The 19,831-nt window shown below is 41.8% G+C and overlaps 3 protein-coding genes across 3 annotated transcripts; all 3 read left to right on the top strand.

Annotated features, from left to right (window-relative positions):
• The first annotated feature begins 2,546 nt into the window (after nt 1-2,546).
• On the top strand, nt 2,547-3,497 carry LOC141966179 (olfactory receptor 4S2-like). Its single transcript, XM_074918611.1, has one exon. It carries the CDS (start codon nt 2,562-2,564, stop codon nt 3,495-3,497), a length of 936 nt encoding a protein of 311 aa, XP_074774712.1. The 5' UTR covers nt 2,547-2,561.
• A 3,781-nt stretch (nt 3,498-7,278) lies between these two features.
• On the top strand, nt 7,279-8,256 carry LOC141966177 (olfactory receptor 4S2-like). The gene has a single exon (XM_074918610.1). The coding sequence runs from the start codon at nt 7,288-7,290 to the stop codon at nt 8,254-8,256; it is 969 nt and encodes a 322-aa protein (XP_074774711.1). The 5' UTR covers nt 7,279-7,287.
• Nucleotides 8,257-13,485: 5,229 nt separating this feature from the next.
• Nucleotides 13,486-14,433, top strand: LOC141966176 (olfactory receptor 4E2-like). Its single transcript, XM_074918609.1, has one exon. It carries the CDS (start codon nt 13,486-13,488, stop codon nt 14,431-14,433), a length of 948 nt encoding a protein of 315 aa, XP_074774710.1.
• Nucleotides 14,434-19,831: the final 5,398 nt, after the last annotated feature.

Here is a 19,831-nt window from a genome sequence, read left to right as displayed (position 1 = left end):
GACGAGGTAAGTTTTCCACATTCTTGGGATCCTTTCTTGTTTCATTTCTTTTCTTGTTTCTTCTTTTCCTGATTTCTTTTCCTCTTTTGTTTCCCTTCTTGAATAAATGTGAAAATACAAAACGAAATTTTCACTAAAGTTATCAATTGTCTATGGCTATTTTTGGTTGGAAGCATGCAGAACTAATTATGTAGTCCCAGATTAGGTTATTTTGTTATTTTGTTTCCCATTAACCACCTGAAATTTTAGGGAAGAATGCTTGCAGCAAGGAGATGATGCAATTACTCACCCTTTTTGAAATGTTAACCATCCACTTTGTATTTATTTTATTTTGCAATTGATTGCCTTATATCATATACCTATAGTCTCTCCCTGAAAAGATACCTTTAGAAGTATTCCAATGTGGGAATCTTCCTCTGTATTAGTCATTCTAGTCATTCTTTTGGAGTTGACAAAAAGAAATAGGCATCTCCAGAATACAATTCATCACATCTTAGACACCTTAAGTAGACACCTTAGGCTGGCATGAGCTGCCCTGCAAAGGCTGAAAAAAAAATGCACACGACTGGGTTACATATAGGTGCCTACATGACGTAAGGTAATGAGATGGAATGAGGCAGAGGAACATACTGTAAAATGCAGTTTGGTGATGGTGACAGGGGCCTTAGCAAGAAGGACACACAGTAGAGCTGTCTTGTGGTGGATGGGTCATATCTTTACAATCTTTTCAAAAATATACAGCTTGTTTAGCTCAGGAGTTTCCCATCTGCCGTTATTCAGGAATATAGTTTTCCTTGATCATTTATCTCTTGGTCACTCCTTTCTGAACCACCAACTGCCTAAACATGACACTGAGACTGGAGGGCTCTGCTTCCAGTTCTGCTCTGGCCTAGATGGGGCCCAGCTGTTTCTCTTCCTCTGGCTACTGCCCAGCCATAAATATGCACACATTCTGTCCTTTGTTTTCTGTAGAAAACTGTGTCAGTGTGAAATGCTAAGGCTTGGACAAGAGGCCCGAGCCAGAGTTGACCTATAGATGAATCCTGTATATTTTATAACTGATAACCACTGTGCTAGTGGGTATTGTACTAAGTAATAACAACCAACTTATGTTGATGTAAAAAGCCCTAAAGCATTTAAATATTGAAGCCTGAACACCAGGCCCCAAGCTGAAGCTGCTAACTTAGTATGTAATCATTAACAAAGTATGTAAACTCGCTAGTGAAAGAGGCAGACTAGACAAAATGTAATCAGTAGTGAGGAGAGAATGTATCCGACTTCCCTTGTTTAGCCTTGTTCAAGGCTGAGAACCCACGTATTTGGCCTTGTTAGAAACTCCCTTGGTTTCCCCCCCGGAGCCCTGGCCAGGCTTTGGGTGGAATCCAACAGGAGAATGAAACCAGAAATTTTCCGCTCAAAACAAAGGTGCCGGCTATCCTGGCTGGTCGATCTCTGGTCTATAAGGCTCGGCCCGTTTGCAGCGACTCTGGACGCCTCACCTACGGGTGGAGGCACCGCGTAGGAGTTCCCACTTGCCGGGACAGGCTCTGCAGCCCCTCGCTGTAACGGGGCTGCCCAGGCACTGCGGGGCTGGGGGATGGTAACGCGTGCACGTGGTGAGGGATCTTTCTTAATGTCCATTCCCTCTCTCGTGTAGTAATGATTTGATGCATTACAATGTTTTTTCCTGTTTGTTGCTTTAAGTGCACTATTCTGCTTTCTCTTACTGCGTGTCTTCTGTATTACACTGTACGTTGGTTATCACCAGTAAAATACGCCTGCTCTTTTCACTCTGGTGTCTGGGTTTAATGGGTATCCTTAATCAGCAAAACACAGTGCTAAGTGAAAAGAGGAGCGGTGGAGAGGATCACAACTTGGTAAGACTAGGTAGAAATCGATGTCACATTGTTCTTATTGATCTTTTTTTCTTGGAGATATATCAGAAAATGAATTATCCATGCAAATTTTACTCCCCGTCTTGAATACCTTTTACCTACTCTTAGTACAACTGCAAGCACAGGAAAAGTCCCTAACTTTCCCAACTTCCTCTCTAGGCTTTACTTTGTGGGTTTGAGAGCAATTTTGGTTTTTCTCCATTTCTGTGTTTCCTGTGGATGCTTGACCAGTTTTTGCATGCACAAGAGCTTCTGATTTTGCTGTAATTGTAAATAGGCACCAGATAATTTGAATTAACCGAATCATTCCACAGATCTGCTCAGACAACCTGCACAAACAGGGAGTACTGCTTGTGTTTTTATTGGGCAGGACTTGACATGGCCATTTTTAACAGCAATTGACTGGAAATGTTTTGATACTAGGATGAATTCCATACAGCTGATAGTTTGTTCCTAAGAGGTGTCTATTTTTGGTTAAACTCTAAAGTAAAAACCAACAAAAAACCCACTTCATAAACTTAATACTAATCCTGTGTATTTCTCAGTGTGCATGCACTTCTGATAAAGAATTCATTTTTAAGAATGAAAAAACCTGATGAATCACATGTCTTTATTTTTCCATGTGCCCAGGCTGTGCATTGCATTATCACCACCCAACTGATTAACATGGAGAATGCAAGCAGCGTGAAGGAATTCATTCTTCTGGGCCTCTCAGAGAACCAAGGAGTGCAGAAAATATGTTTTGTGATGTTTCTGTTCTTCTATATGATTACTGTGGCAGGGAATCTGCTCATTGTTATCACTGTAATTAGCAGTCAATGTCTGAACTCCCCCATGTATTTCTTCCTCTGCTACCTGGCCTTTCTAGATATCTGTTATTCTTCTATCACAGCTCCCAAAATGATTGCTGACTTCCTTGTTGAAAATAAAACCATCTCCTTTGTGGGTTGCATAGCACAGCTGTTTGGGGTACATTTCTTTGTCTGCACAGAGTTTTTCATCCTCACAGTGATGGCCTACGATCGCTACGTGGCCATCTGCAGACCTCTCCACTACACCACCCTCATGACCAGGCGCGTGTGTGGCCGCATGGTGATCGGCTCATGGGTAGGAGGCTTTGTGCACTCCATAGTGCAGACTCTTCTAACCTCTCAGCTCCCATTCTGTGGCCCTAACAAAATTGACCACTACTTCTGTGACGTCCACCCTCTACTACAACTGGCCTGTACCGACACCTACACTGTGGGCATCATTGTTGTTGCCAACAGTGGGATGATAACTCTGAGCTGTTTCGTCATCCTGGTCATGTCCTACGTTGTCATCTTGGTTTCCTTGAAAAGTCAAATATCTGAAGGGTGGCACAAGGCCCTCTCCACCTGTGGGTCCCATATCACTGTGGTGATTCTATGCTTTGGGCCGTGCACGTTCATCTACATACGTCCATCCAGCAATCTGTCGGAGGACAAGAGCGTGGCAGTGTTTTACACTGTCATCATACCCATGCTGAACCCACTCATCTACACGCTAAGAAATAAGGAGGTGAAGAGTGCCATGAGAAAATTGTGGAGCAGAAAAGTGGGAAGTGAAAATGGGAAGGTGTAGAACTGTGGTTATGTTTCCAAAGGATCAGAGAAAATCAAGCATCTTTCACTATAATTTCTTTTGGGAAAATTCCCCAAAAACTGCCTTTCAAAGAACAGCTTGTTAGCTCCCATTGTAATTAGGAAGACACTAAAGATTCATCTTTTGATTTGAAAGACATTGTGAACTCTGTGACAAGCGGGCATTCTCTTTCTATTCTCTTGTCAACTAGTGCTGGTTCAGGCCTGGGGCTCCTGAACACTAACTGAGATACCAGTGTTTAAATAAATACTATCAAAAATACTGAGAATTTTGTCCAAGTAGAGCATCCCATTACTCAGATACAAACTTTTCAGATGATCTCCATCTGCTCTGTAATCCATTCAGCTGGGAAACAGAGGACTATACTCACCTACTGGAATTTCTGCTTTCAGTAAATGCCTTTTTATGAGAACCACATTGTGGTATCTTGAATCCATGGGTTAGCAGTTACACATCTGGTATTAGGTGCTAGTTGGGTCATTTGCTGATGCAGGTAAAAGGAGGGAAATTTCTCCTCTTCTCTTGACAGTAAAGCAAATCCTTCCTGCAGTGCTCAAGGCCAGGTTGGACAGGGCTTTGAGCAACCTGATCTAGTGAAAGATGTCTCTGTCTGTGGTGGTGGGGTTTGGGCTAGATGATCTTCAAAGGTTCCTTCCAACCCAAACTGTTCCATAATTCTACCTACCTCACCTATCACGGATGCCATCCTTCCAACCATCCCCTCTATCCTTCAGCTCTGCCTCAAGATTTTTATTTTAACGTTTAGACTAATATGAAATCATAGATCTAATGAAAAACACCTTGCTGACTGTAAGAAGTGAAGGAGTCACCAAAGAAGGCATTTGGAGGCACAATTTCATTTATCAGTGGAAAAAAAGAATTGTTTAGAAACTATTCCAGTATGCAAGACAACTCCTAGCCCAACAGAGCACATTTACATACCCACACAAGGGAAGAAGGTGTTTGCCATGGGAACAGCTGGTACCCCTACTATTGCAGGAGGGAAGAGAAGAAACCTGAGGATAAAAAACCCAAACCAGTTCAGTGCCAGTCAAAGCTGTCTCTGGGTATAATCTATAGCTGCCTGGGGTCTCCATCTGAGGAGCACAATGAGACAAGAGACCCTAGCCCCTACATTGCCAGCAGAAAACCACCAAATCAGCTGAGTGAGGAAAGAAAAATCCCTGCTTGGTTGCATTCAAAAGTAACTGAAGCTCTTTTATTTCTTCACTCACATTCCCTATAAACACCTGCAGCTGTGTTACACATCAATGTGACTTAAGTAGGATTCAAGGTTACAAGGTGTTCCCAGCGCAAGCTAGGGCTTATAATTTTATGTATATATGCACAAAATTATATGTATACATACATATTAAAAATAGATTTTTTTTTAATGCTTTGGACGTCAACACCAAGTATTTGCTCTGGATGTCTCATTTCTGGGTGCTGCTGGGCAAATATTTGACCATAGCTTATAGGTGTCACATTATGCTCCTTTACATTTCGGTAAGAATTCTTATAAGAACTTAATACTTGGGCTAAAGAGGTGTTTCTGTGTTTTGCATTATCACAGTAAAAATACCTGTTAAGCAGTGAGGACTAACCACAAACCTTTCTACATTTTTTTAAGTAATTTCCTGTTTTACTTCTTGTTTCAAATTTGTACAGCAGATGTCTAAGGGATAACAGTCTATAGCACATACAATCATAAGAACAAGTTAATAAGAAATAAGAATGCATATGAGAAATATTAGCTTAGGACTCGAGGCAGAATTTATATAAATGTCCTGTGTAAGAGACCTCTTTACTCCAAGAATATTTGATTGAAAAGGTAAGGTGAATACAAGTCTTGCAAATAGTCAGGTGTGATGTTTATTTGAACCAGAATGCTTCCAGAAGATATACATGTCCAATAGTAAATATTTGTCTGGACAACATTAAAAAGCCAGACAGCAAGAAAACAAGCAAGCAAAAAACTCATGTGCAACATAACAGTCTAGATGACCACACTCCAACCTCCAGAGATTGCCCCAATAACTATCCAATGTACAGTTTTTAGCTCCTTGTCCACTGATGATTTCTGACAAAACTCTGTGTGCCTCTGGGATCTCATTACTCCTGATAGTCTTGTGCTTCTGCTGCGTGATTCAGTTTAAATATTTCTGCTACAATTTTCCCATCTTCTGAAAGGTAATTGTTCTTGTAGATGTTCTTGGAAGTTGTTCTTTGCAGAATGAGAAATGCAGGTGGAAAGTCAGGCTGTTCTTTTTAGCTGCTGTAGGTTTCAGAATTGGCAGAGATATGCTCTCACAACATCCAAGCAGCAACTTCCAGCTGAGACATTCTGATGAAACCACCTAAAGCAGTTAGAGGAGGTCATCAGAGGAGGAATAGCATGTGAACTCTTGGATACTGGCAAATATGAATTGTGTAAGTTTTTGGATATTGTTCCTTTGTTTTGTTCTAGCATGACTAAAATTCTACCTTTGAAAATAGGCATTTCTGGTGAGTGACTTTTGTGAGGTCCGTTTTATGAATTAGAAAATACTCAGTTGCAGTTTTGTCAACCTTTGCTTTAGTTGGTGTATTCTTTTTCCCAGTTATATGCTGTTTCCAGAAAGATCTGTCAAAAGGATGTTGTCAGTGTTACAGAGAGGACTTGGGAGCTGATGACAGCACTTCCTATGTGATCAGTCTTACATTGTCTGAGCGGGACATGTCAGGCAACAGCAGTCACGACACACACTTTGGTCTTCCTCACAGTGCCTTCATTCTGCTCGTGGAGGGGCAATGGAGATAGGGATGGAGACATTAAGGAACCTTTCCTCTGCTGCCCTATTTGGGAAGTAGCCAGGAGGTGAGGTAGAGAGCTCAGGAGAAAGAACTGAGTGTTCTGTGATCATCAAGTAGAATTCAGACCCCAAAGGGTTTGCTGATATCAAAGGCAAGGTTATTACATATTTGCCACCTCTATCTTCAAGCATACATTGAGCACTAGTGATACTTGTGTACTGCATGGGAATTCCGCAAAGGTGAATTCATGGGGGTCTGTGAGTAAAGGAGGGTCACCAGCAGTGCATTCATGACCCCAGTGGCACTACATGTGTATTTATGAGGTGTGTTCTGGGAGCTGTATGAGATATCCAAACCCCTGCTAACGCACCATTAATACAAATTACCTCCAGATCAGTTCATTCATGTACTGTAAGAAAGGCAGTCCAAGAAAACACTGGCCAACTCTTTCTGTGACTGAACTTATTCAGGTCTATCACAGTCAGAGCAAGAAGAAGTATCTCTGCTGCAATCCTTTAGAGAACTGAAAAGGAAAGTACAGTCACTACTTAGGCAATGGTCTTCCTTGAGCCATGATCAAAGTGTTGAGACTTGAATTAAAGATGCACTCTCTCTTTTGGTCAACTTTTATTTCCAAATCAAAGGGTAAAAGTGGGTCTTGAGGGGACCTGGTAATTAGTCTTCTTTTTTAAAAGAGGCAAAGCTGAGAACTAGGATTCTTGAGGATATTTCTACCAACCTCCTCAAATAAATAATTTGATCTTGTTATTATATACCTCAATAATACATTCTGATTTGGATATCACCTGTTACTCCTTGAGGGAAACAATGACTTTAAATTGAAACTGTCCCAAAAAGACAGCAAAGGAAATATGTTTCATATTTAACATACCGGTGGTCCGTATGTGTGTGTGCTGATAACATTCCATGTCTAATGCCATAGCTGGTGTTTTTCTGTGCTTCAGGTCCTATCTACATGGTGCCTATGGAGAACAAAAACAATGTGACTGAGTTCATCCTCCATGGACTGACACAAGACAAGACAGTAGCAAAAATGTGCTTCTCATTATTCTTAATCTTCTATGCCACCATCATTCTTGGAAACCTGCTTATCATCACTACTATAAAGACAAGTGAACAGCTGAACTCTCCCATGTACTTCTTCCTGAGCTACTTGTCTTTTGTAGACATCAGTTACTCTACTGTCACAGCTCCCAAACTAATTTATGACCTTCTTGTTGAGAAGAAGACCATCTCTTTTGTGGGTTGCATAGCTCAACTCTTTGCAGTCCATTTCTTCGGATGCACAGAGATCTTCCTTCTCACGGTGATGGCCTATGATCGCTGCATTGCTATATGTAAGCCACTTCATTACACAAATATTGTGAACAAGCATGTCTGTGGCTGGCTGGTGGCAGCTTCTTGGGTGGGAGGCTTTATACACTCAGTGGTGCAGACCTTGCTGGCCATTTGGCTACCGTTTTGTGGGCCCAGTGAGATTGACCATTACTTCTGTGATGTTCACCCTTTACTGAAGCTGGCCTGCACTGACGTCTACATCATTGGTGTCATTGTGGCTGTCAATAGTGGTGGCATTTCCCTGAGCTGCTTTGTTGTTCTTGTTGTGTCCTATGCTGTTATCTTGGTTTCTTTGAGGACATGCTCTTCCAAGGTGCGTCTCAAATCACTCTATACATGTAGTTCCCACATCACTGTTGTAATTCTGTTCTTTGGGCCATGCATTTTCATCTATATACGCCCTTCCACCACCTTCTCAGCAGACAAGATGGTCTCTGTGTTCTACACCATCATTACGCCTATGCTCAATCCCTTAATCTACACCCTCCGAAATGAAGAAGTGAAAAATGCCATGAAAAAGTTGTGGATCAGAAAAGTGAAGAGGTGTGATAAACAAAACAACACAGTGCATGTTTGCATGATGTGAGCTTAAGAAACCATGGGGAGTGAAAGAGAAGTGTTCAGGAAAGACTGTCCAGTAACGCTGCTCTGTTTTCAGCACAGCTGTTCAGAATAGGGCTGATACTATATTAAAGGTTTTATGTAACTGTCCTGGTTCAGCTAGGATAGGGTTACGTTTCTCCCAAGCAGGGGGAAGGGATCTCCAGCCGGGTTATTCATACCATGTTGATGTCAGGTCCGGCACAGCAGCGCGGGAAGCTTTTTCCTTTGTGGCTTTTGTCACGGGAAGCACGCATGGCGGGCTGTCTGTGTTCACTGCGGTATTTCTCTGTATATCTTTTGTCTTGTTTACTGTTATTACTGTTTATTGTTGTTATTATTGTTATTGTTGTTGTTCAGATTGTTTATTACACTGTTGTATTAAATTTTCCCTTGTTTCAGCCCCGGGGTTTGTGCCCTACTTTGGAAACTGTCAGTCAAAAGAATGTGAAGTCATTGTCAGCTACCAAACCTGAGCATTGGGGGCAGTTTTGTGGTATTTACCTTCAGGCACCTCATAGCTGTATCGTGGGTATTTTTCCAGGCTTCTCCTGGCAATAGGAGAAATAACAAGTATTTTGAGAGGTTGTTCTTTCCTACTAGCTCCTAGAAGCTTTGGAGAGTAGAATCTCCTTAAATTTTTACACAAAGAAGTGATGGTGCTAGCAAGCTTCCAAGAGTACACAAAGCTTTCAGTACAGCACAGCACTGGCAGCTTTTATCTCACATATTTTGATGTGTTAATGTGGGGTGTCCTCAACTGAGCAAGCTGCTGAGGAAGTCAACGGCCTTTGAGCAGGTGAGACTCATTTAATGGTACAACAGGACCATGAGAGAAGTTGGAGGTCTTATTAGGTGTCTGCAATGACAGGGAAAGATGGCAGGCTGAACTGAAATACCAGCAAATTATGTCAATATTAAAAATGTTTTCCAGGTAGAGCATCCTATCAGTTAGTGTGACCTTTCAGTCAAACAAGCTGCAGCTACTCTGTAGTCCATTCAGCTGGGAGATGGTGGCCCAAAGTGTTTGCAAAATTGATTGTTTCCTGCTGCTGGAAACAATCCACTGGTGTTCCCGTTCTGCTTGGGGTAAATGCCCTGCTATGAGTATTGCATTGTCATATGCTGAATCCATGAGTTAGCTTTTAAAAAACTGGTACTAGAGGCAAGTTTGATCATTTGCTGATGTTGATAACAGGAGGGGCATCTTCTCTCCTTCCCCTTCCAGTGCAACTTCCAGTAATGATAATTACTACTGTTACATCTTAATGTCAGCACTGTGATTCAAAAGCTCACTAGGATAATAGCTATAAGCTTTCCTTTCTTTCAAGTCTGAATGTTCCTATTTTTATATTTTGGTACTTTCTGGTGAATGTGCTATCTACTTCAGTTTTGGTCTCCCTCCTGCCCCTGGTTCCTCAAAACTCATGATCTAAGCTGTCCAGTGACAACAAATGTAAGACATGCAAATTAATGCCCAGGTCTGAAAAACCTTCCTGTACTATAAACCTAAAGTTATGGCTATTCTTGCTTGGATCAATATAATTTAAAGGACCCCTGCCGTCTAACACCATTCCAAGACCTTGAGTTTATGTCATAGGTGACCTTTATAATCTATCAGGGCAGCAATCCAAGCATGGTTTAAGACCATAGACACTGACTGATCCACAGTCCAGTGTATCATCAGGATATTTTTAATAGTTTTATTTAGACACTGGATTAAATTTCATGGTTTGGCCAGTACTCTGGAGCTATTACACTAGTGTTATCTAAGGCATAGGTATCTCAGTGGCAATATGAGAATTAAATATTTCTCCATCCTGAAACACAACGAAGTTCCCAGTTGAACATGGAAAACGTTCCTCATCTTCTTAATAAGAACGTTATTGTTTGGTTGACATTTTCCTCAGCCATTTCCAGTATGGAGATGTAGAAATGTCTCTAGAATCTCATGAATCTGGGCAATGCTCTTCTACTGCAAAATGACTGACTGTGGTCAAGGCATAAATTTTCTAAAATCTTCTATTGGCACTAATATTTTGGAAAGAGAAGCAGAGGAACAGGCTGTCCTTAAAATAGCTGACAACTCACTCATTTGCCTCAAGCCAATTGGTGACACATGGAGGTGAAATAAAGCAATAAGTCCTTGTTACTTTATAATGATAGTAAAATTAGAAGTAAAACATCACTACTCAGACAAATAATTTTTATAATTTCTCTATATTTACAGATAGAATAAGAAGAGAAAGAGGTAGCAATGAATAACAGAAGAGGAAGGGTTTATCTTTCCTGCTGTTAGGGTGTAAAAACAGGGGTGTAGTCACAAGATTTCCTTTCTAGATTTTCAGGTCCTTCTTAACTGTAAGAGGCTACTCCTTTCACCTCCTGAAGATACAGCAGAAATGGCCATAAAATTCAATAATCACATTTCTTCTTTTTCTACATTGCATAAAGACTAGTTTCCAGTCTTTAAAGTTCATGCCGTGTGTTTGGTTTACCTTGGCTAGCTGCTGGACACCCACCCAGCCCCTCTCTCACTCATGCTCCTCAATGGGGCAGAGGGAGAAAACAAAATATGTAAGCTTGTGGGCTGAGATAAGGACAGAGGGATCTCTTATCAATTAACATCATGGGCAGAGCAGTCAGTTCAAGCTGATTTGAACTTGAGCCATAGTTCTCAGTAGCATATCACCACTGATATCTTTGGTCTGCCCAGACGTTCCTTTGGCTTGGGGAAGGAGCATTCATATTAGTTTATATCTCATCCTGACTGATCCAGTCTATCCGTGAGTGACTGCAGTTTCCCATAACACTACCTGTCCTAGCTCTGCATCTTCTCTGATCTCAACATTTCCCGGTGCCCAACACTGTCTCAATGTGGGGATTGGTAGTACAACTCTACATTTATGTTTTTTATTACTAGAGACTTGTTTTTTCATACAAAGGGCTTCTGAGTGCCGAGAAGTGTGTGGTGTCTTTCTCAACCTTCAGGACGCCACGCACAGAAGGTTATTGAGTAAATTGGTGTGCTGCTGCACACCAAGGGACCCAGCCACCAAAACTATTTAATAAGGCCCTCGGGTAGCTGCTTGGGGTTTGGTAATGACACAGCTCTCACAGGTCCAACTCCACTAGTGGAAAACTCTCTTTTGCTTATGTTTAATACCCAGTATGCTACAGGAGTATTTATATGTTGTGCTGGGATGGGATGACTTATGGGAGAAGGAAGATACGGGAAACACAGAGGTCAGTTCCGAAAGCCTTGGAGGTGTTGCCTCATTGGATCTTCCTGTCTAAATGATAGGATGGAAAATGGGACATTGATACCATCACAGTAAAATTGGCCCGTAACATGCCAGAAAAAGAAAAATCACTTGAAAACCTCCTGAAACAAATTTCTATGCAACAAGAAACTTAAACACGAGCAAGGATATGGCAATTATGAGCAGGAGGAAGAAGAGTGGAACAGTGGCATGACCTGTTGGATTAATAACTTGAAACAGATTTGGAGTGAATGATTTAAAATATTTTCAGACAACAAATGCTGTGGAGTTCTGACTTGAAAGTTCATGTTATATCAACATTTAGTAACTGGGTACAGTAGTAATAATTTTTTCCTCTCCTTTGCTTACATTCTTCATAACAGCCATGGCATATTAAAGCATATGTGTGTTGTTGTGTTTGTTTATGTGAAAGGCAGAGAGAAATGCTTGGTAATCTGTTGAAAAATATACAGAAAAATTTAACTACTACTGTGACATTTTGGTCATTTGGATCCTACAAGGCAGCTTCGTTTAATGTCGATTGCATTGTAGACATCTAGCATGGGGCAGGTATCTGCTCTCCATTTATACTCAAGGACAGATGTACTATCTTCTGTGGTATAAGTCATCTCACTGTAGTGTAATGATCTAAACAATGTGAACTTGTCTTTAAGGTGTTTATTCCTCTTCATTGACTATACAGGGAGCCAGAGCTGTTATGCTCAAACCGTGATGCCTGTTCTGCAGGTCTCTGTCTAGTACAACGTCAGGGATGGTTACAGACAGTTCACCCTCTCTGCAGCTGGGTTAGCTCTGGAAGAGTACCAAGCCCTTGGGAGAGGCAGAGAGAAAAAAGTGGCATCATTTCTAAGCTAGTGCTGTGATTTGCAGACATAGATTCCAAATTATACATGAAACAAACTTGACTGATATGAAAGAAAAACAGTCTTTGTGAACTACCAGAAAGTGGTAGAGGATAGAGCAGGACCTGAGAAAAGTGTTCAGGTATGAGCAAAAGGCAAGAGGCATATATGAAAAACAGACACTGCTTTCTTAGTAGTAATCTCCAGTTTGCTGACTTAAAAACTCTTAGGCAGAAATGAGCAGCTAAAGAATTTCCTGGTATGATTGTAAATGAAAAAAACATTCCTGTGCCAGTCCCGTTTTAACCTCCACAAGACAGTAAATGTATTTGTCCACCGAAGAACTTTAAAAATTCCTTGGAACTACAAAGAGGTAGAGAAACTGTGCAGAGTTTTGCAGCTTCTGCTGTGTTAGAAAACACAGTTTCTTCAGGAGAGCTTGTTCTGTTAACAGCAGGCCTAAGAGAGCACTCAAGCTACTAAACAGCTGCTAGCTCAGTGGAGAGGAATACTGAAGAACCTCCCAGACCTGGTTTCTTTGCATGTATTTCTAGTTTCAGAGTGGACAAGCTAACTGAAGAGCCCTTTTGCCAATTCAGAGGAATGCAAACAGGAGTAGAACATGGAACTGCCCATGGTTGAACCATATATTATAGACACGATGCTTCAGCATTGCTTCCATCACAGCACTTTAAGCTTCCACCAGGTAAAAGGACAGTGTAGCATTTTTCCAGCATTTGTGGCTCTTGTCTTGTGGGAGTAGGATGCGATTCCTCCCTGACAAAATGAGAGCACACACTTTGTCACACCGACTACAATGCAGAAAAATAGTAGCCAGAGGGAGTTCAGGGGTGAGGGTCAGCGTGGAGGGACCAGAAACCTGAAAAGGGAGTGGGAAGGCAGGAGGAGAGAGGTAGGCAGTGCCCTTTGCAAACACTGCTCATCATAATTTATGATGTGACACTGTGTTTTCTGTAGCAGGCAGAACAGCAGTAAATGCATCCTGCTCTCATCATCCATGAACTCTGGAGCTGTAGCCCATCCCCTTCTCTTCCTGGCCAGCCCATGACTTCACTCCCGAGCTGTGCAATGACAGCCTGGGCTGAAGGGATGGCACTGGGAAACTTCTCCCGGGTGACTGAATTCATCCTCCTGGGGCTTTCAGAGACAAAGGAGCTGCAAGTCCTCTTCTTCACCTTCTTCTTCCTGGCCTATGCCATGGTTCTGCTGGGGAACCTTCTCATCATTGTGGCAGTCAGGACTGACCCCAAGCTGTCCTCACCCATGTACTTTCTCCTCTGCAATTTGTCCTTCATAGATATCTGCTGCACCTCTGTCACCTCTCCCAGGATGCTGGTGGACCTGTTCTCCCAGAGGAAGGCCATTGCGTTTGAAGACTGTATAGCCCAGCTGTTTTTTCTGCACTTTGTTGGGGCGTCGGAGATGTTCCTCCTGACTGTGATGGCATATGACCGCTACACTGCCATCTGCAAGCCCCTGCACTACACAGCCATCATGAGCCGGCAAGCGTGCTGGCTCTTGGTCTCTGCTTGCTGGGCAGGGGGCTTCCTCCACTCCATTGTCCAGACGCTGCTCACAATCCAGCTCCCCTTCTGTGGCCCTAACACAATCGACAACTACTTCTGTGACGTGCCTCCTGTCATCCGGCTTGCCTGCACGGACATCTATGTCACGGCGTGGCTCATGGCTTCCAACAGCGGCTTCATATCCCTGGTTTGCTTCCTGGTGCTGGTCACATCTTACACCTTCATCCTGCTCACAGTCAGGGTCCGCTTCACTGAGGGGCACTGGAAGGCTCTCTCTACCTGTGCCTCACACGTGGCGGTCGTCACCCTCTTCTTTGTACCCTGCATCTTCATCTACCTCCGTCCCTTTTCTACCTTCCCCTCCGACAAGCACATCTGTGTGATCTACACTGTCTTCTCCCCGGTGATGAACCCCCTCATCTATACCCTGAGGAATAATGAGGTGAAGGCGTCCATGTGGAAATTGTGGAAGCGCTGCAGAGTCGTCTGAGACAACTTGGGTTTGCAGCAAGCCTGGAGTTACTTTCCTACAGACTAATGGCAGATTAGGGCATGGGAATCGGGTTGGAATCCAACATGTAGGGCAATATCTGAAATCCAAAGGATGTTTAGTTCCAGTTAAGGAATTTACCTAACCTTGACTTCTGCAGAGCCATAGTTTTCACTGGTATTCTTATCTGTTCTGTGCACTGTAAGTTGCCTTGGTCCACCTTTGAATTTTTCACTGCTACAGGACAGATCAGACATTTTAAAGATTTTTACTATTCACATAGCTTTGCAATTATAATTGCAGTTTCTGATGACAATTAAAACATCCTTCTCTGCACCCTCAAAGAGAAGTCAGAAAGACCAAACTCTTGAGTATGGAGTGACAGCATTATGCAGTGAGCTTTGTGATGCAGTGAGCAAATGACAAGTTTTGCTTGGGCAGAGCTCAGATGTTTTGGATGAACTTCTAAGGGAAAAGGAATTATGCTGCAGAATATAGCAGAGTCTAAGTAACGGCCATTTGAACACTGGACCTGCATGTGTGCGAAAAGTTGAGCAGCCTCCAAACATTGCTTGGAAAGAGTAAACCACCATTACACAACAGAACTTGCACGAACATTGTTACTGTTTGTTAAGAAACATGCAGAAATTTTTAAGGCATGAATAATTCTTTTCCCTGAACTACAAATCAGAAAGATCTGAACAGCTGTGGTCTTTTGTCATTGTCTTTTTTCCCCCTGTTGTCTTGTCTTTGCATTTCTGTGCTGGTTTTCATGAGGTTCCTCTGTTTCTCATAAAAATGGATGGAGTCTTCCCATCACCACAGCCATTTCTCTGCCATGGCAAGTGATTACAACCTGTTCAAAAACATTTCAGATCCTTTCTTAAGATATTACCTATTGTTACCACAAAAATCTGGTTAGAAGGGAGCTCTGGAGCCTGAGTGACTCCTCTTTCCACATTGTTGGTGAAAGAAAATTTCCCCTACTTCAGCTCTGAAAACATTAGGTATGTGGAAAAAAAGACTGTTCACAGTGACTGGCTTTAGGCCTCTTAGTTTTTAGACTGCTTCTTGCTTTTCAGACGGCTTCTTACAGGCATTTTCTGAACTATCTGAAATAAGAGAGACCAAGACAGTTTATATTTAAAACTGAGCATAAATTTAGCAAAACATCATTTCAGGACAATGTGGAACTAGAATATTACAGTCTAGGAATGCCAGAATAGTTTTATTCCAGTCTTGGTAACTCCCAGCACTTTGAAAATAAAAAGCAGCTCCAGAAAGGCCTGCATCAGGTTAACAGAGGAACTTTTATGTGTGTGAGTAGACATCAGGAGATCAACGGTCTGTAGGGAAATCTGTCGAGTAACCCAGCCTTTAGCAGAGAGACTCACAAGCAGTTACACAGCTGCTTCTGCTCGGGTCATACAAGGGCTGCTGAAATGTGCACCGAGGTGATTTCCCAATTCGGAAAGCCAGCAACTCTGCCTGTGTCGAAATCCTCTGTTCTAGCAGAATTGAACAGTAGCTCTGACAGAATGATTTGCCTTCCGTCAGAAGGGAGAAACTGGAAATGGGAAACGGGTCTTTCACCACCAATTTCTAAGACTTGAAGAACACAATTTCACACTAACCTGCGTAACTGCTGAATTCCCTCCCACAAGAAGCAAGAATTCATTGGGTTGGGTTGGGGTTTTTTTTGATCTTAGTATGTATTATAAATCAAAGACCTTTCTCACTGTAGTCCAACAGGGTGGTGGGGCTATACCTGACACAGTATGTCAGGATACATGAGAGGGTAATGGGGTTAAGTTTATATTATGTATATATCCCCCAATTTGAAGGACAAAGTGTGAGGTTTTCTTTCTACACTTTAGCTGTCTGTGGTGCAAGGTATATGCTCTCAGAAGTTATCAGCTTCATTTGTGCTGTTCATCTGAACTTGATAGTTAACAACAAAGATCAGTGGATCCTAGGCTAGGAACATGACTACTCTAAGAGAAGATGAAGGGTGCCCAAGAATTTTTTTTTTTTTTTTTCCCATGAAGGAAGCTTAGACTGATGAGATCTGATGGACTCTTGGTGCAGATTTGGGTGAGATAGATCAACGTGCTTACCCATATTTGGAATAACTTGGGACAGCCTGTTGCTGAAGCCTATAGCTAGAATCAGAGTCAGCTGTTTGAACAGAGTATGTCTTATGTCTTGCTGTCACCACGTCAATGTATAGTGCAATGGTAGGGTGTTCAGTACAGTATAACACAATACATTGTCAACAACTAGCAGCAGTAAACAATAAATATCACAAAGTCAAGAATCTACAAAATATAAGCTCTTCAACACGGATATATACATAACTGATAATATTAAAAATAAACGTTGAAAAACCTGAAGCTTTCTAAAAAGATTCACTTGCGCGGGATCATAATTTTCAAATAAATAAATCCAGGACAAGAATTTTCTCCCCCTCTGACGTGCTATTACTGTGCTTTGTCACCAGATGGCAGAGGCCCACATGCTGAGTGTATCTAAATGCACACCCTGACACTGATGCTTACAGGTAAGTTAGAGACTGGAGATTTTGTTTGTAGGATTTTCTTTAGACGTATAAGGATGCGATTTCTTTAACTTTTCAGAAAATAGTCATCATTCTCTCACATAAGCGAATTATTAAAATCATACAAGGGACAATATATAAAAGAAGAAGCGATGAAATCCAGGGTTATATCTGGGGAGATAGCAGCAGTGTTTGGGGAAGAAGACCAAAGAAAAGACAGTAGAATTTTCTTCTGCAAGGTGTTTTTAATAACTGAAATTTCCACAATGAAATAAATAAGTTTCTGTACTCCTTCTGCAAACTATATCCTTTATGAGGGTAGGAATTACAGCACCAAATCCATGAGAAGTTCACTGTCTGCCAACAGGAGAGCACCATAAATTTCTTTGTGCTGAGATGATCTATGACGGGATTCATCCCACCTAAATTAGGGCACCCCACTGCAGCATCTCATCCTGGAGCCTAGGTGATCCAAGGTCTCTCAATAGAGAAAAAGATACCTTCAAAGGGAAAACACAGAGAGGGTTGAGTGTGAAAAAGTTGGTGCCACCTGTCAGTGAGCATGCACAAGTGTTGTCTGAGCCTGATCTAGTCATTGAAGCTGTGTCCGTACTCAGTGGATAGAGGCAGTTCCTGGAAACAATTCATCCCATCCTCGGGAAGGAGGGATGGGATTTCGCTCTTTGAAGACACTAGCTTCTTTCTCTCTGATTAATATGGAGGAAGCCTGATTAAACAGGTCACTTATATACAGTTAAAGCCCAGTGAGGAAATCTCTTTGTATGTTTACCCCAAGTATTTGAAACAGTTCATCACGGACACTTACGTATTGGTGGTGTGGTGTGGAAAATGGCGTTATGGCATGGTACAAGAGGATAAGGCTGGTGGATTTCCAGGGCAGGCATTTTTACACGCATATTTGCCATTTCAAACGTGCCCTGTCCGTGTCTGTTAAGCGCAGTGCACCCCAAATACAGCTGGTTTGCTCTGTGTGTGAGGATTGCCAGAGCAACATTCGGTGCTGCTTGGTTTGGTGTTTCGGAGCTGCAGCCCATCTTCTGGCACAGCTGTGCAGTGGATCCAGAAACATCAGGCTTATTGGGTGCATACAACATGTCTACACAACAAGTAGGACTCATCTCTCTCAAGTTAAGCTATTTAAATATTGGGTGACTTGATCTAACCTAGTTGTCTAGGCTGCCTTCATAACAAAGAAACAGGCTCTCTCAGAAGATAAATCATCATATCCCTCCTACAAACTCATCTTGGGGGTCATAAATTGTCCCCTGGGAGAGAGTTGATAACCTAGTTACTGCTCGGTGAGATTTTTTGCATCCCACATCTTCTCCACCTTAGTTGCATCAAAATTTTTTGCTCATGTTGCAGTGGTGATCTATTTGATCTGCCCAGAGCACATGGAAAGCTCTGGAAACACTGTAGGAAAGAGCTGAGTGGCCACAGCACCAGCTACATGGTGTGGGGTTTGTTGTTTTTTTTTTTTTTGTAGCTATCACTGCAGTAATAAATCCCAATTTAAGATTCAGACAATGACAACACCGAAGACTATAACAGTTTTCCTTTGCAGATTGACCAGACTTTCAGCCTTGTTGCTCAGGAGCACTCAGATCCCCGTCCTCTTGTTGCGTCCCAAGGAGAGACTAGATCGAGACTAAACTTGTGCCTTGATCCCAACCTTGTATGCCAAGCAGGTAAATTACTGCAAGGAAGTGGGAGGCTTTCTGCTTTCTTTATCTCTCCTCTGGTAGAATTTTGTCTTACATTAACCCTCACTCCCACAGCAGTAGAAAGAGAAGGAAGATCAGAAGCACTGATGAGTCACTGATCCTCCTGGTCAAGACAGATTTCCAAATATCTCCCATCTTTTGTGCAAAAGATATTCTTTTTTAACGGTGAATTCCTACTTCTGTAATATTCCTTTGTATCAGAGAGAGATGTTGAAATCTTAAAATATATTCTGGGTCGTTTAGGGTAAATTTCAATTGAGAAAAAGAAAAATGTATAATTTTCATGATTTTGAATCATTTCAGTAAAGCTTTTTATTGGACATTTCAGAATGTATATTATAGAAATCATATAATATTTAATAACACTCTATTTTAAATTAGATAAAACTAGGAAAATAGTCATGAGCCCTGTTTTATTTTACTGAGGCAAATGATTCAGTGTTATAAGATACCAACACCACAAACTTCTCTGGCATTCTGAAACTTCTTGTTTCAAATGTAATGTAATAATGGATCAAAGTCAAACTATGCCAGTTGACTACCTAGGCAGCTGGCTTAAAAGAAATAAAAATAGGTTAAAATATTCATAGATCAAGATCACTTAAGTTACTGGGGAAAATGTCTCATTTGGTGCAAAATGTTGTATCTAAACTGAGAAAAAACAACCAGATCTCCAGCTGGTAAGAGTGAGCATAGCTCCTGCAAAAACTGTAGTCAAGGTGTAGGTTAAAGAAAATCACCCCATAACACACAGGGGCTGGTCACCCAGTGTTGGGGTAAATGTGCTGTATTCCACCGGCATCTCCCAGCTCTGGTGAATCACCACCTCCTCTAATAAAATCCCAGGGCTAAATAGTACTTTATTACAGAGAATATTCCAGAAATTCTTGTGTTGTAGAGTATTAACAACTCCACTGAAGATACTGAGTAAAAACATTTATGGTAGAAACTACTTTTGTACCACTGAAGCCTCTAAATCAAATCCTCAAAACCGTATAAGCACAGCAGCAGGTGGAAAAGTTTTCAGCTGTTGTAAATCAATACACGTCTAGTCAGAGCCTGTGGTCCAGTTATTCAGCTGATGTTAATTTGGTTT

The sequence above is a fragment of the Athene noctua genome, chromosome 14 (genome assembly GCF_965140245.1).
Source record: "Athene noctua chromosome 14, bAthNoc1.hap1.1, whole genome shotgun sequence".
Taxonomy (NCBI): Eukaryota; Metazoa; Chordata; class Aves; order Strigiformes; family Strigidae; genus Athene; species Athene noctua.
This window is presented reverse-complemented; position numbering and strand designations above follow the sequence as displayed.